Source organism: Panthera uncia, assembly GCF_023721935.1.
Source record: "Panthera uncia isolate 11264 chromosome B2 unlocalized genomic scaffold, Puncia_PCG_1.0 HiC_scaffold_24, whole genome shotgun sequence".
Classification (NCBI taxonomy): Eukaryota; Metazoa; Chordata; class Mammalia; order Carnivora; family Felidae; genus Panthera; species Panthera uncia.
Genome location: NW_026057580.1, coordinates 81,755,259 through 81,771,423, shown reverse-complemented (window position 1 = coordinate 81,771,423; position 16,165 = coordinate 81,755,259). Strand labels below are relative to the sequence as shown.

The 16,165-nt window shown below is 42.6% G+C and overlaps 1 protein-coding gene across 2 annotated transcripts in view; it reads left to right on the top strand.

The window, feature by feature from the left end:
* Nucleotides 1-16,165, top strand: part of HDDC2 (HD domain containing 2) — a 25,870-nt gene extending 9,705 nt beyond the window's left edge. For both annotated transcript variants that reach the window (XM_049654299.1, XM_049654300.1), the window contains exons 5-6: nucleotides 11,832-11,970; nucleotides 15,801-16,165. In XM_049654299.1, the coding sequence (XP_049510256.1) occupies nucleotides 11,832-11,970; nucleotides 15,801-15,898 (237 nt within the window). In that variant the 3' untranslated portion in view covers nucleotides 15,899-16,165. The remainder of the gene's footprint in view (nucleotides 1-11,831; nucleotides 11,971-15,800) is intronic.

Here is a 16,165-nt window from a genome sequence, read left to right as displayed (position 1 = left end):
CCCCCCCCCCCCCCCCCCCCCCCGGCTCTCCCAGGAGCCTCAGAGCTGGCAGACTTCCCTTCCCACTGCCCACTGCCTAGCGTGCTGGGTCAGGTCTTTCCTTGACTTGGGAAGACTAGGGGTCAGGTTGGGAAGTGACCAGGTTGAACCCTGACTAGATGTTTCTCCTATAAATGCCATTTTCCTCAGTGGTCAGATTCTGTAGTATGATGTCATTTCTGTGGTTTAGCTGGATTATGGGATGAAGTGAGCATCCTTCCCTTGTGAGGCAGTACACTATGATGCAGAGAGCAAGGCTTGCCTCCAGAGACCTGGATTTGAGTCCCACCTCCCTTGGGTGAGTTACTTGGTTCTAGTTGGCCTATTTCTCCTAGAACATGAGAGTAATACAGCTCCACAGGCCCTAAATCCTCAGTTAGGAAATCTACAAAGTTCAGAGAGCCCATTTTTAAAAAACCTGACCTAACTTCACTCATACGGCAAAATTTACCTGAATCAACATGAGGCTGTTTAGAGTCCCCACTCATTCCCCTTGGTGTGAAAATTAATATGCTTTGATGTAGGAATATTCATTCATCTGTTTAGCAGCTGAGTCTGCCCTTGACCCCACTAGAGGTTTTCTGTAATGTGTACTATATATACCATATTGTTTTCTAAGTTAAAAATATGCTGAAAACTGAAACAGTTTTGTCCTCAGGACTGAAGGTGAAAGATTGTGGCTGTTAATGCCTACCTTGCCAAATAATTGTGAAAATTCAATCTGGCAAAATATGCATGGTATGTAGCCGGAGCCTGGCTCGGGTGGTATCTGTCACTAGGTGTAACGGGGTTTCTTTAGGAAAAAGAGTCCCTTGTGCCAAAGTAGGTCCTTTCAAGTGAACTTCTGGAACACTGTGAGTTGAGGAATAATGGAATAGAGTTCATTATAGAAAGAGATTTCATACATAGAAAGAGAAAAAAAGTAGCCCCTGAGCTTATGAAACTAATCTCAAGTATTGTTTTTACAAAGGAAAGACTCCTTTAATTTAAAACTTTTCTACTTCTAAAATCGTTGTTGCACTATATGCTAACTAATTTGGATGTAAATTAAAAAACAAAAACAAAAAACAAACAACAACAAAAAACCCCAAAAAACTTTTCATAAGAATTGGTACCCTTCTGTCTCCTAGTTATTATAAACACAGTGGCAGTATCTGTTAAATTATTTTCTCAGTTAGCCATCAGCTACTGGCTAAAAAAAGCTTACAGCAAAATTTACTTACAAAAATTACTTTACATTTACTGGAAAATTTCCTTTTATTTAAGTAGGTTCCAAATGAAAACATCACAATAAAGACTTTGGGTTTGGAAAAATATAAAATACAGAGCATAAAGGACTCGATAACCCCTAAATAGGTGACAGTTTTATGATGTCATGAAAGTCAGTGGTTGAATCAATTAAGCTTGTTAAAGAAGGTCCCAGGACAGGTACACAGTGGCCTTGGAATGTGACAGTCCTTCTTTAGAATTGTTGGAGCTGTGCCGGCAGACAGCTTAAAAGAAGAGAACATGGGATTCGGTTACTTTGTTGGTGACACTGTGGGATATTGATGGATGTGGAGGAGGAACATTTGCACTTTCTTACTTTCTGACATGAACCCCATCTTTGCATGCTATGAAAGGATTGGGCTCGTTTTTCTGTTAAGAGCCCGAGGGGGAAAAAATGAGGACCATATAAATAGGCAGCAACAAATTTTTCAGACAGAATTGTAGAAATGTATTTATAGAGAATATTATTCATGGCTCTTAAACTTTCCTTAACCAATTCATACACCCCTATGAATGAAGTAGCTGCTTCAGGTCAAGAGAGGCCCCTGAGGTACAGGCTGGGCATACATGTTTAAGTCTCAGTGTTTATTCTCTGTGCAAGGGGGCGAGTGTGTATGTATGTGCTGATGCTGGGGGGCACAGATACATTTAAGTTTATTTAAATATCGTGAAAACAAAGCAGGAAAATGTACCTCTCTAGAATCTAGTATTCTTTAAAGAGAGTTTTAGACATTAGAATTGTTCCTAATTTCTTTGACTATTTCTCCCCATCCTGTGTCTATTAAAGCCTGTATTTCAGGAACTAGAGTATCACTGTCCTTCTGTACACAACACATGTTTCTTCACAGCTCACAGGATCTTATGACAAAAGAACCTAGCTCTAGGTGGTACGTCAGAAGAAGATATTCCTCTCCCCTCTTCTCTTTCTGATACGGATTGAATTGTGTCCCACTAAAATTCAGAGGTATCTCCAAATAAGACGTTATTTGGAGATACGATTTTCTTTCTCCTCCATTCAGTAGTTTATTCTCAGTGCCTAGTAAAATATAAAATAGATGGTGGGCAATGAATATTTGAATATTTGTTGAATGAATTGATAGGACTTTTTATTGTTAGTGTGAAGGACGTCTTTTTTTTTTTATAATTGTATTTCAGATTTTTATTGTTCATGTCAAAATGTAATTATATCATTTCAGGTGTTCTTCAAAGAGGAAGTGATTACTGGAGGATTTTTTTTTTTTTCCTTGAGATAGGATTTTTTTTTTTAATATTTTTTTTTATTTTTTTTTAACATTTTTATTTATTTTTGAGACAGAGAGAGACAGAGCATGAACAGGGGAGGGTCAGAGAGAGAGGGAGACACAGAATCTGAAACAGGCTCCAGGCTCTGAGCTGTTAGCACAGAGCCCGACGCGGGGCTCGAACTCACGGACCGTGAGATCATGACCTGAGCTGAAGTCGGATGCTTAACCGACAAGCCACCCAGGCGCCCCTCCTTGAGATAGGATTTGAAAAGTGTTTTGGGAGATGGGATTTTTATAGATGTAATCAAATTAATATGGGGTTATTCAGGTGGGTCCTCATGCAATATGACTGTTACCCTATACAAAGGGGAACTTGGACACAAAGATGCATATTGGGGAAGTGCTATGTGAACATGAGAGAGGCCATCTATAAGCCCAGGAGAAGGGCCTGGAGTGGATTCTTCCTCACAGCCCTCCGAAGGAACCAGTCCTGCCAACAGCTAGCTTTCCAACTTCTAGCTCCAGAGTTATGAGACCATAAATTTCTGTTACCTAAGCCCCAGTTTATGGTTCTTTTTATAGCAACCCTAGAAAACTAATTCATTCCTTCTCTCTTTCTTTTTCTCTCTTTCTCTGTATCTCTCTGTGTTTTCCTCTTTCTGAGACCTTTGGTACTATGTAGTGGCTACTTTACCATATTCTTATGTATTTTAAAATTATTTCTGGATCCCATCTCTATGACTCTTTACATGTTAGAATTTTGTAAATTTAAAACTGGAAGAAAATCCATGCCCAACTCCTTTATTTTACGCATAAGAAAACGGGGCTGAGGAGCAGTATGTTGCCCAGGGTCTCTTAGCTAGTGGGTGACAAAGCCTGCCTCCTAGTTCAGCATTGTCTTTAGGTTATGATGCAGCACAGGGGTTGATTGAACAAGCATTTATAGTTCTGTTGTATTTAGGACACCATGTCAGTTACTTACTAGTAGTAAGATACTCTTTTACTGTCCTAGGGCTGCTGTAACAAATTGCCAGAAATTTGGATGGCTTTAAACAACAGAAATGTATTGTTTCACGGTTCTGGAGTCTGGAAGTCCAAAATCAAGGTGTTGGCAGGGCTATGCTCTGAAGGCTCCAGGAGAGGATCCTTTCTTACCTCTGCCTGGCTTCTGATAGATGCTGCTTCTAGCTTTTGGCATCCCTTGCCTTATAGACACATCACTCCAATGTAGGCCTCGGTAGTCAGATGCTGTTCTCCCTGGGTCTGTATCTGTGCCCAAATTTCCCTCTTCTTGTAAGGACACCAGCCATTGGACTAGGGTCCATCCCAATCCAGTGTGACTTTATCTCAATTTGATTACATCTGCAATCTTCCAGATATTCCATTATTTGGAAATAAGGCCATATCCACACAGGTTCCAGGTAGACTTGAATTTTTGGAAAACACTATGCAACCCATATACACTCTCATATTAACTTAAGCATTTTTATAATTCATGTCCTATGTTAGTACATGGGTTTCGATATCCAATTTCCAGGGTTCAGATGCCCTGTTTACTAGCATTGTGATCTTGGGCAACTTATTGAACCTCTGTGTGCTTCAATATCCTTATTTATAAAATGGCAATAGCAGTAGAATGCCTATCTTATAGTGTTGTATGGCAATCAGACTAATTACTATATGTAAAGTGCTTGGAATATTGCCTGGCACACGGTAAGCTCTATCTTTCTTCTGTCTCCATTCCATATGTTCTGATTTTGATTTAAGAAGATACGGTAATTCTGTACCCAGGGAACTTAGAATAGTACAGTTACATAGAAAATGCCAGTTGAGGGGCACCTGGGTGGCCCAGTCTATTAAGTGTCAGACTTCAGCTCAGGTCATGATCTCATGATTCATGGGTTTGAGCCCCTCATCGGGTTCTGTGCTGACAGCTCAGAGCCTGGATCCTGCTTTGGATTCTGTGTCTCCCTCTGTCTCTGCCTCTCTCTTTCTCTCAAAAATAAATTAAACATTAAAATTTTTTTTTTTAATTAAAAAAAGAAAATGCCAGTTGATTGATTTCTGAAATGTTAATCATAGCTGCTCACCACTATAAATAGCTATGAACCCAGAGGGTCACATCTATTTAATGCAGTTCAACATCCTTGATTATAATTTATCTTTGCCATAGAAGTGTGAAATCAAATATCAGTAAGTCAAGAGCAAACATTTTCATTTTTTTCAAAGCATCACCGAAAGATGTTCACCCCACCACCTGCCTTTCACTTTAAAGAAATATCCCCATGAATCCCAAGGCATAGCAGGAGCTGCCCCTCATGCAGTTGCCATTGCGGGAAGTCCAATCAGTTGGGAGACACAGTGGGTTAATGGGTACCCTTTAAAATCTCCCTACAAAGGATACTTTGTAGTTCAGGTGCAGTATTTTATTGGGGAGTTTGATGCAGAGCAACATGAGAGTACTGGGTCCCAGAGGGAGAGTCACAGAAGGTAGGGAGTGAGAGGTGCAAGAGAGAGACTTCATGTAACTCTTCAGTCGGGGCCGACCCCTCCCCAAGGAAGAGGGAGGAGACTTGTGGCCTTGTCCCCTTTCGTCCCCTTCTCTTCCCTTTCACGACCCAGATTTGTATCTCTTTGCAGCTTGAACTCCTTCTTGAACTTCTTCTGTTGCTCCACAGAACCCCAGTCTGAGTCATTTCAGTCAACTTGTCTTCCCGAGTCCCACCTGGAGGCTGCAGAGTGCTGATGCAGGGACCTTCCCACCCCCCTGCCTTGGGGACCGGAATCACTCATGACCCATCTAGGTCTCCAGGCTCTGCTGAGCCTCAGGGCTGCAGGACTCCTCGTTGGCAACAGACAGTCTCTCTGTCTCTGGCCCCACATCAGCTGTCCATCCCTCTCTTTGCTCACCTGCTTTGCACTTCTCTCCCAACTTTACAGCAAATAATCTTGCCTCCTTCACCGAGAACATAGAAGTTTCCAGATGGGAACTTTTTCACGTTTTTGTAAGCCTTGTATATAATGTTTACACATCATATTTTTGAAATAAACTTCCTAGATACTACATCTCTCTACTTCCCTTCACCACCAAATAGGTCCCCACTCCCTGCCTCTGCCTCCCCACAGCCCACCAGTGTAACTCAGCCCCACCATGCGCTGCTCTTGTAGCGACCTCAGACTGCCTCTGTGTGACTCTGCCTGGCAAGTCCTGCTCTGCCCAGGTGCCACCTGACACCTTGGCTGCATAGAAGATGTTGCCTCTCATCCCTCAGGTCTGCGACATGGCTCCCTCCTGATTTTCTTTGTACCTTTCTGGCTTTTTCTGAGTTTCTTCAAGTGTTCCTCTTCTTCAGCTGACTTTGTCAGAACCGATATTGTCTTCCCAGGGCTGTGTCCTTGGCCTGTCCTTTCTGCACACTCCTCCAAGGCTTCAGTGGTCACATTCTGATTATCCCATATGTTCTGAAAATCTTCCTTCGAAGCTCCAAACATACAAATCCAACAGCCTAATGGAGCTCCACTTAAGTATCCTGTTCAGCAGGTTCACAGCATCCTCCTTTTCTTCAGCGCTTTTTGTTACTTTAAAAACTATTGTATTGAAAAACAAAACACAGAAAAAAATTCAAAAACCTTTGTATAGCATGAGTTCCTAGAGGGATGACATCCTTGTAACTACCACCTACATCAAGATTTGGAACTTGACCATTTCACCGCAAGAAGCCCCTTCCTAGGCCCTGACCAAAGCCAGCCCCTCCCTTCCCCCAAAAGAACCCACTGTCCTGATTTTCAATGATCACCCGAATTTCTTTATGGTTTTTTCACCAAAGTGCTCATCCTTAGACATTTTAGCTTAATCTTGTGCATTTTTTTAAGGCTTAATATGTCTTTTTAATCTCCTTTAATCTATAGTTTGTCCCTGACCCCCACCCCGTCTCTTTCTTTTTCTTGCAAGTTATCTGTTGAAGAATTCAGACCATGTGGCTTACAGAGTTTTCCATAGTTTTGCCATGGGTTTTGCCAGTTGCACACTCATGATGCAGTTCATGTTCCTCTGTTCTCCTGTTTTCTGCAGAGTGGCAGCTGGATCCAGAGGCTGGATCAGACTTACGTTGGATCTTTTTGGCAAAACTGTAGGTGGTGTTGGATTCTTTCATCATGAGGCACATGATGTCTGGGTTTTCTTTTTCTTTTTCTTCTTCTTCAAAATTCTATTTAAATTCTAGTCAGTTAACAGATAGTGTAATAATGGTTTCAGGAGTAGAATTTAGTGATTCATTGCTTACCTATAACACCCAGTGCTTATCATCACAAGTGCCCCCCTTAAGTCACCCATCTAGCCCTTCCTCCATCCTTTTTCTTGATGCTTCTATCCCTTAATCCCTTTGGGTTGCAGAATCGTAAGACACTATTGTTTTTATTTTATTTTCATTTAGTAGTTGAAATAATTATATTAGCAGAGGCTTCTTCCTCATCTGCTCTTTGGTTGCAGTTCACAAAGGAAAGGTGGGTTAACACTTGACTTTGGTTGTTTCCTTGATGGCAGGAATGGCAGGATATTGTAGCCTCACTTATCTCGAACACGCTTCAGCTAGACCTCTTCCTGTTTTTTGTTTGTTTGGTTGGTTTTGTTTAAATGGGTTATGTTGTTTCAAGACCACAATATGCGCACTAGGGTGCTTCCTGCTACTGAGTTGGTTATGGTTTTCATGTTTTTAATGGACAGGGCTAGGATATATATGTGTGTGTGCCTCCTGAGTTCATGGTGATGTTTTCAATTCAGATACAGTACTGTACGGTTTTCACGTAACCTCTTATGTTATGTCTTAACCTCTTCTATATTATACTTTCTTCCATACAAGGAACCCTGATTATACAGGCTTTATCCTTCTCTACACATGTACATGTCTCAGAATAACAATTGTATGTCCCACCATCGTCAATTCCGATTATTAAAAACAGTTTAAAAAATTGTTTTGCCTATGCTGTTTTTATTTTCCCTTTATTTTTTTATAGTTGAACTCCATCTAGACTGTCAAATCATTTAACCATTACATGCTGTCTCTCACACCTCATTTAATCTTAGTTCTGGGACGCCTGGGTGGCTCAGTCCGTTAAGTGTCTGACTCTTGATCTCAGCTCAGGTCTTGATCTCAGGGTCCTGAGTCTGAGCCCCATGTTAGGCTCCACGAGCAGTATGGAACCTACTTAAAAAAAAAAAAAAAAGTTCTATGAGTCCCTGTTGATGCTCACCACCAGTCCTTATGTCAATTTCTCCTGGTCATTTTGTGTGTCTGAAACTTGTTCTCTTGTAAGTTCTCCAACAAGGACTCACAGGAGCAATATTCTCTAAATCTTGCCTGTTTTTAATTGTTCCTCTGTGTTCTTTACTCTGGAAGGTCCGTTTTGCTTGATATAAAAATCCCATGGTTCCCAGTTTCTTTCCTTGAATATCTTAAATACATTCCTCCATTCTCTTTGGTCATAAAGCATTGTTGTTGGATCATAATTTTATTTTCCTTATGTGTCAGATGCTCCTTTTGCATAGGTGTACAAATGATTTTTTTAAATATATAGTAATTTCATTAGAATGTGCTTTGGTATTGGTCCTTCTGGGTCAATATCCTCAGCTATTTAGTATGGGCTTTTAATTTCAAGAAAGTTTTTTTGAATATAGTTTTTCTTTTACTTTAGTTTCCTTTTTCCCCCCCAAGACTCCTACGTGTCTGTCTGTTGATTCTTCTTCAACTCAGTATTTGTCACCTTCTCTCTCAGATCCTTTACATCATGTTCATTTCTTTTTGACTTTTAAGCCTAACTTCCTTTTCAATTTCTGTTTCTCTTAAGGCGTTATTTATCGTGTTAAAATATCCATCCCAGTGTTCCTGTTTGCTGCTTAGCCTTCGCTGAGAAAATGACTTTTTCTTTCATCTCTATCTCTAATTTTTTTAATGTGGTTCTTTCATGTCTTACCATTTTCTTAGCATCTTTTAATTCTTTTTGAAGTAGTTTCTTACAGATTTGATCCTTTAAAAAAATGAAGAATGTCTTTCTGAGGTGACTTTTCTGTAGAGATGTCATTTCGCTCCTTGCTCTCTGTATCTTCTGGTAGCCTTGTAGGGGATTTGATCTCTGTGTTTTTTACATTGCTCATTTTGATATGCACTTCATTTTCCTTAACTTTTGGAAGGAAACTTGGTCCAGATAGCTTTTTTTTTGACTTCACAGAACTTACTCTTCTGTTTTGGTTTGTGTTTTAATGGGATGTTAAAATGTTCGGTGGCTTATGTTCAGATATTCCCTGGCTTTGTGCTCTTTCCCCACTTTTATCTGGACTTTTTCTTTGCTTCATCTTGTTATCTTACCCAACTCAATTGTATTATTTTTTTTAAGTTTATTTATTTTAAGGGGGGGTGGGGCGCAGAGAGAATCCCAAACAGGCTCTGCACTGTCCACACAGAGCCCGGTGTGGGGCTCGAACCCAGGAACCGTGAGATTATGACCTGAGCCAAAATCATGAGTCAGAGGCTTAACTGACTGAGCCACCCAGGCGCCCCATTTTACCTCACTCGGTTTTAGTTCCACCCCAGCAGCTTCTATTTATGTGGGGTCCTGTCCTGGAGGAGCCCCGGGAGGTCAGACTGCTGAATCCACCTTGGCTGGGATTGTGTCAGGTGCTGTTGGAGCACACCTGTTGGCTGTCCTGAGCTTCTCCATCTCTCAGGTGCATCAGATCCCCTGTTGCTCCTGCTGATTGAAAGTGGGGCTTATGGCACTCCTGGGTGGCTGTCGGTTAAGCGTCCGACTTCGGCTCAGGTCATGATCTCGCGGTCTATGAGTTCGAGCCCCGCATTGGGCTCTGTGCTGACAGCTCAGAGCCCGGAGCCTGTTTCAGATTCTGTGTCTCCCTCTGTCTCTGACCCTCTCCCCTGTTCATGCTCTGTCTCTCTCTGTCTCAAAAATAAATAAATGTTAAAAAATGTAAAAAGAAAGTGGGGCTTATGGCTGGGGCCAGTTTGTCCCCACTTAAGTATATTTTGTGATACATGGTAATGCTATGTACCTTAGTTTTTTTATAAATGTTGCTCATTAGGTTTCGGTTTTGCTGTTTCTTTGTTCTGTCAGTCTTTTGGGTCTGTTTCTTCTCTTTTGCTCCCTCTTGAGTTACGCATGCCAGGAACTAGGAAGTCATTCTCAGCTCTGTCTTTTGTTCACATTCATATTTTGGTGTCCTTCTTCATCCTTAGCATTTCTCAAATTTGCACTCTTGTCCCATCTTCGTTGCCGTGAGATTAAGCCAGACCAGATTCTCCAAACTTCTCTGCTGGTGCTACAGTCTCAGAGCCTGATTTCTCTGCTTCCCATCTAGCCATTTTCCACACCAAAGGGAGAATGATCTTTCTAAAACGCAAATCTGATCCTGACCCTTCTGGCCTGAAATCTCTTGGTGATGTCCAGTAGCTGCAGGGTAAGCCGAAACCACTTCTCACAACCACAAGGCCTTTTGGGAGTTGGCCCTCCTCCTCCTTCAGCGTCTTCTCTCCCTTCCTCCTGCAACTAATTCTGCATTCTGTCGTGAGAAACTACTTGCAGTACGTTCCCAAAGATGCCTTGTCTTACTTCTAGAGCTTTGTGGCCACACTGTTCTTACCCTGCCTCCTTGTTGGAAAGTGAAATTGAAGAATGTCTGTACCATTATTTTTTGACCAAAAAAACTCAACAATTTACATTTTTAAGAGAAATGGAATTTCACCAGAATTTGTTATACAGTATGTGGTATTTCCTAGTGGTCTTGAAATCTTTTTCTTCTCACTTTCAATAGAGAAAAATCCTGGACTGCTATACTTTGAGTATATTCCATTTCTTTTTCATTAAATAATGAACTTGAATTTGTTAAATATATATATTATATTTTATAATATTTTATAATTATTTATAATTATATTTATATATAATTGTAAATGTGAATCAGCATTAAGTAAAAGGAGTTATTTTTAAGTGCTTTTGAATTAAAACAAAATGTATTTTGTCTCGTATTAAAATGGTTTTTCCGTGTACAATTTTCAGCTCTATCAAAATCCAAATAGCTGCCTTTATAAGAATAAGGCATCTGATAGAAACTGAGAAACCTTAAGTGATTCACATCACATCACCCTGCCAAGAAGGCATGACAGGTTCATTATCCAGACACATCTGGGGTGGAGTTACAAATGAGAACTTTGCAGGGAAATCAGTTGGGAACACTTTGGTCTTAATAGAAGAACGATTCTATACAGTATTAATTAGGACTTGTGTGGCATGTGTCATGCTATAAGAGGCAACCCTCCTGTAGATTTTTGGTTCAGTTTTGCAGTAAGGAGGGAGACAGACCCAAGGGAGGAAGATAGAAAAAAAAAAAAAAACCCTGCTCCCCATCCGCTGCCTTCACCACCTCCTTATCACCAATACCACACACACACCATTGCATGAAGAACTCCCAGACCCTGACTGTATCCTCAGGAGTTATAACCCAAGGGGACTCGATTGAATCCTCCCTGTATGGATAGCAAGGACAGAGATTTCCACTGGAAAGGGACAGCGAAAATTAAACGAGAAAGCCAGAAATTCACTTAAAAAGGAAGAGGAAGGGGTGCCTGGGTGGCTTGGTCGGTTAAGCGTCCGACTTCGGCTCAGGTCATGATCTCACGGTCCGTGAGTTTGAGCCCCGCATCAGGCTCTGTGCTGACAGCTCAGAGCCTGGAGCCTGTTTCAGATTCTGTGTCTCCCTCTCTCTCTGCTCCTCCCCTGTTCATGCTCTGTCTCTCTCTGTCTCAAAAATAAATAAACGTTAAAAAAAAAAAATTAAAAAAAAAAAAGGAAACGGAAGCTGTTTTTTAAATGGACAGGGAAATCCTTTGAGAAACGTGAGACGAAATATTAGCTTGAAGTTAAAAAGACCTCCAGCACTCAGGTGGGTTAAAGAGTAACGATCTTGAGATGAAGACAGGGTACCAGACAGGAAGAGAAATGCTTGGAGCGTCGATGTGAACGAATGGGCCTCCTGAGGCCTCCGGTGCAATGCATGGACTGGCACACACACCCTTCTCGAAAGGAGTGCTGATGGTGAGCCGTGAAATTACAGCCGAAGCCTCTCTGGGATGGGTTTGTGCGTGGTCGAGAAGGGCGGCCAGTTCACAGTGTGCTTTTACATGTGGCTCTGATGTCAGTACCAGAGTCTGAATTTTCCTGGAGGACCCCGTCCTGCGGCTCTCATCATGCTGCTTTAATTGTCCATTCACTTAGGAGTATGAGACCCAGTCTAGTGCAGAAGCCAAATTTGTGAAGCAGCTGGACCAGTGTGAGATGATTCTTCAAGCATCCGAGTATGAAGACCTTGAGAACACACCGGGGAGGCTGCAGGACTTCTATGATTCCACAGCAGGTACTCAGTGCTCTTTTCAGTAAACACCATTTTAGTGTGGCTTTTACCCTCGCGTAGTGACTGACATCACGTTAGCGAAATCTGCTGTTGTTACCTTCTTCTGACACTTTCACCTGGGGCACGTAAATAGGAAAGGGTGGGATTCATGGTGAGAGGTGGTCTATTGTGGGAGAGCATTGGCGCCTTGGATCTGAGCACCAAGCCAGGTTCACGTCCACACCTGCCTGTGTGCCCCCACCCCGGGCAGTCTCCTGGCTTTTCTGTGTCCTCCCAGAAAAATGGAAAGCACAGAACTGACCCTGCTCGAGTCACAGGTGGGTTTTGAGATTCAAGAGAGAGAATATATGTGAAAGTACATTGTAATCTGAAGGTCTTTATAGGAGTAAAGTCATATGAGATGAAGGTAGAAAAAGAGATGTAAAAATAGGAAACCCCAGACAGTTGAAGTCACCAGTGTCATTATAGTGCTCCATTGCACAGGCCGGGAGCTTGATTTGTTCTGGTTCTGCCACCTACAGTCCATGTAACCTCCAGCAAATTACTCAACATAGCTCTGGGCCTTAGTTTCTGTATTTTTAAAATAAGGATAATTATAGAAGCGCCTGGCTGACTCAGTAGAGTGTGCAGCTCTTGATCTCAGAGTTGTGAGTTTGAGCCCCACGTTGGGTATAGAGATTACTTAAATCTTTAAAATCAACTTTATAGGGCTACTTGAAGACATGGCAGGTTAGTTCACGTGAAGTGCTTAGAATGATACCTGGCAAGAAGCCTTCACTATCTTCATTTTGATAACAGTGTTTAGTGAAGCTGCATACGCTATGGAGGTGCTGGCTGGTGTTCATGAGGTTGGTTCCGTTTTCCTTTCCTCTTTTCCAGCCCCACTCTCTCTGCCTCTCTCTGCTTGTTATTTCTGTATCATAGCCTCCTCACTCGGCCAGCCAGGCTCACTAGTTCATCCTACAGGTCTCAACGTTTTCCTCCTTCGTAGACCTAGATATTATCGCATCTTCCTTTTTGAAACTTTTGTGGCTTTCCTCTTCCTCAAAAGTAAGATCTTAACACTTTGGAGTGGCCTAAAGAGCTCTGCAGTCTGAGGCCACTTACATCCCTAGTCTCCTTTCTGAATCCTCCCTGTCAACATGAGGTATTCCCTTCTTTTTGCTCAGTCTGCATTTGCCATAATGTTGTGACCGTGTGATTTGTATTTTCCTTAAGGATGTTTCTTACTGGGTCTCTTCCCAAAACCCCCAGTTGCTCAGCCTATCCCGTACTAAGCTGTGTGAGGGCCAAGACCAGGTTTGTCTCATCTATCTTTGATATAGACGATGCTCGGAAATGTTTGACTTCAGCTAAATAGAGTAGCATTGTAAACTAGGGATCAGCAAACTCTGGCTCATCGGCCAAGCTGGACTGGTGCTGGTTTGTATAAATAAATTTTATTGAAACAGCCACGCTCATTCTCTATGTATTGTCTATACTGCTTTTACACCACAGTGGCAGAATTGAGTAGTCGGCAAGAAGCCACATAGTTCACAAAGCCTGAAGTATGTACTGTCTTACTCTTTTAAAATTTTTTTTTTTTTCAACGTTTTTAATTTATTTTTGGGACAGAGAGAGACAGAGCATGAACGGGGGAGGGGCAGAGAGAGAGGGAGACACAGAATCGGAAACAGGCTCCAGGCTCCGAGCCATCAGCCCAGAGCCTGACGCGGGGCTCGAACTCACGGACCGCGAGATCGTGACCTGGCTGAAGTCGGACGCTTAACCGACTGCGCCACCCAGGCGCCCCTGTACTGTCTTACTCTTTACGGAAAAGGTTTGCCAACCCGTTGTGAGCAATGATCGGTCTCCAAGATAGCCTGCGTCACCAATAACGTAACTCTAAAATACAAGTCATGTTTATGTGGTGCTTTGCATTTTCACACTATCATCTTCTATTTTGATACACTCACAATGAAAAGTAGAAAATGAAACATCAGACTACTAGTAGAATCAAAAAATGTGGGAACTGGAAGGGTCATCTAGTTTAAACTCCAGATTTTATTGAGGAAGAAATGAAGTGAGAAAGAGGGTGATGTGCCCGCAGCTGAGTTGAGATCAAAATTCACTTCACTTTCCACTCTGGTGCACTACGCTTAAAAAAGTTAAGAATTTTAAGTAATATAAGTGATGTAAGGAGTGGTTTCTTTTCTCAAAAATGCTTAAAGAAAACAACAGGCTTAGTTCGGGAGCAATGAAGATGTACATGGCAAACCTCATGAGGATTTTAAGTAAACTGTACCCCGAATGTGGGGCTTGAATTCATGACCCCAAGATCAAGGGTCTCATGCTTACCAACTGAGCCAGCCGGGTGCCACTCCCCCCTCTGTTAGGATTTTGAAGGGGACTTAAAGGCTTTAGTTTGATAACATTTACAATTTTATTTCTCTAATTCAGTCAATACTTAGGGCTCTCTTTTTCTCTTTTCTTTTTGAAACTTTGTGTGTTGAGGAGCAGCATGAAGGCCATTGTGGCTCGTGGGGGTGGATGAGAGGAGAGGGTGGCAGGTGAGGCCCACCGAGCAGCCTAAGAGGTTGGCTTGTGCTCTGAGCAAGATGGGGACCCCTTGGCGGAGGTGGATCGTGGGGCGAGTGGGATCTGACTTGGGTTTTGAAAGGGGCACTTGGGCTGGAAGCAGGGAGACCAGCTGGTGGCTATCGCAGTATCTGAGTGAGAAATGATAGTGGTTTGAGCCAGGTTGGTAGCAATCGAAAAAGAAAGGAACGGCCAGATTCTGGATATATTCTGAATATAAAGGCCAACAGAATTTGTGTAGGGGTGTTTATGAGAGAAATCCAAGGACTTTGGTCTGGCAACTATAGAAGAATGGAGTTTCCACTAGATGGGGAAGGTGGGGAAAAGATAGGTTTCAAAGGAGAAAGTCAGGAGTCCCAGAAGCCTCGGGAAGAAAATGTTTCAAGAAGGGTAGTCATCAGATTCAGCAATGTGTTGCTAATTGGTGTGTCCTAAGTAAGAGCCATTTTGGTGGAATCGCAGTAATAGTTTGACAGCGTGACCTTTACACAGTGGGGCAGACGGTGGCCTGGAGGCAACGGGGAGCATAGAGGGCAGACCCAGGCCCAGTGAAAAGAGCCATGTGAGAGAGAAAACATCCACCATGTGACAAGCTGCAGGGAAAGCCATATCCTCAGGACAAGCCAGACATCAGGGCCAGAAAGTGAAGGGAACGTTCAGAGAAGAGGTTGAGGATAGGGAATAAATGGAATCAAATTTGGACTGAACAGTAAACAACAAAGGCACTGGCAAGAAAAAAACAGGGAAGAAGTGGTGGGTTTGATAATCCTGCACGCCAACCACCTTCAACTAAGAAAGCTTATAGGTAGGTTGCTGCCCAGGGCAGAAGTCTGGGAGGGTTGAGGAGCAGGGAAGACAGATCAGTGGGTTTTAGTGTAGTTGTGTACAAGAGACACATTTGCATCCTGGGACTGCCTAGACCTTCTGCTCTTCCTATTAGTCTTTTTAATATGTATGTGCTTTGTGCCCGTGATTTCTGGTTTCAGAATGGGCAGAGATTGTGTCCAGCTCTCTACCTGGTGAAGTTTTCCCTAGCTCTGCCTGATGAACAGTTCTTTGCCCGACTGTCATCCCCAATGCTTGGTGGCATCCAGGGTGATGGAGGATAAGCTCCAAGTGGTCCTCTGACCGGGACCTGGAGTTGTATTCTGTCTTGGAGTCGATCACAGAACCCGGGCCCTGACAAGCCTAGGATCAAGCTGGAGAAACTGATGTATTCTCTTGTCAACCTCTTTCCCTGTCTTCTTGCCTTGCAGGAAAATTCAGTCACCCGGAGATAGTCCAACTTGTCTCTGAACTTGAGGCAGAAAGAAACGCTAACATAGCTGCCGCCACCAGTGAGCCCCGCTCCTGATGTGCTCTCTGGGTTGCTGCACTCCTGTGACAGACATTGTGTTTTTCCCTTTCATGGTGTTGTTTGGCCACTGTTGCTTTGTTGATTCCCCAGATGCAAGTCTGTTTATTTTCCGTTGCCTGGACTCCAGTAAGAAACCTGATACAATCTGGATAATAAAAGGAGCTACAGAACAGGATGTGGTCCTGAAAATGCCATGGATGAAGCCTGAGGGTAGTGGGGGGAGTTTTTTAATGAACTAACTAAATAAATTTTTAAAACCTTAAA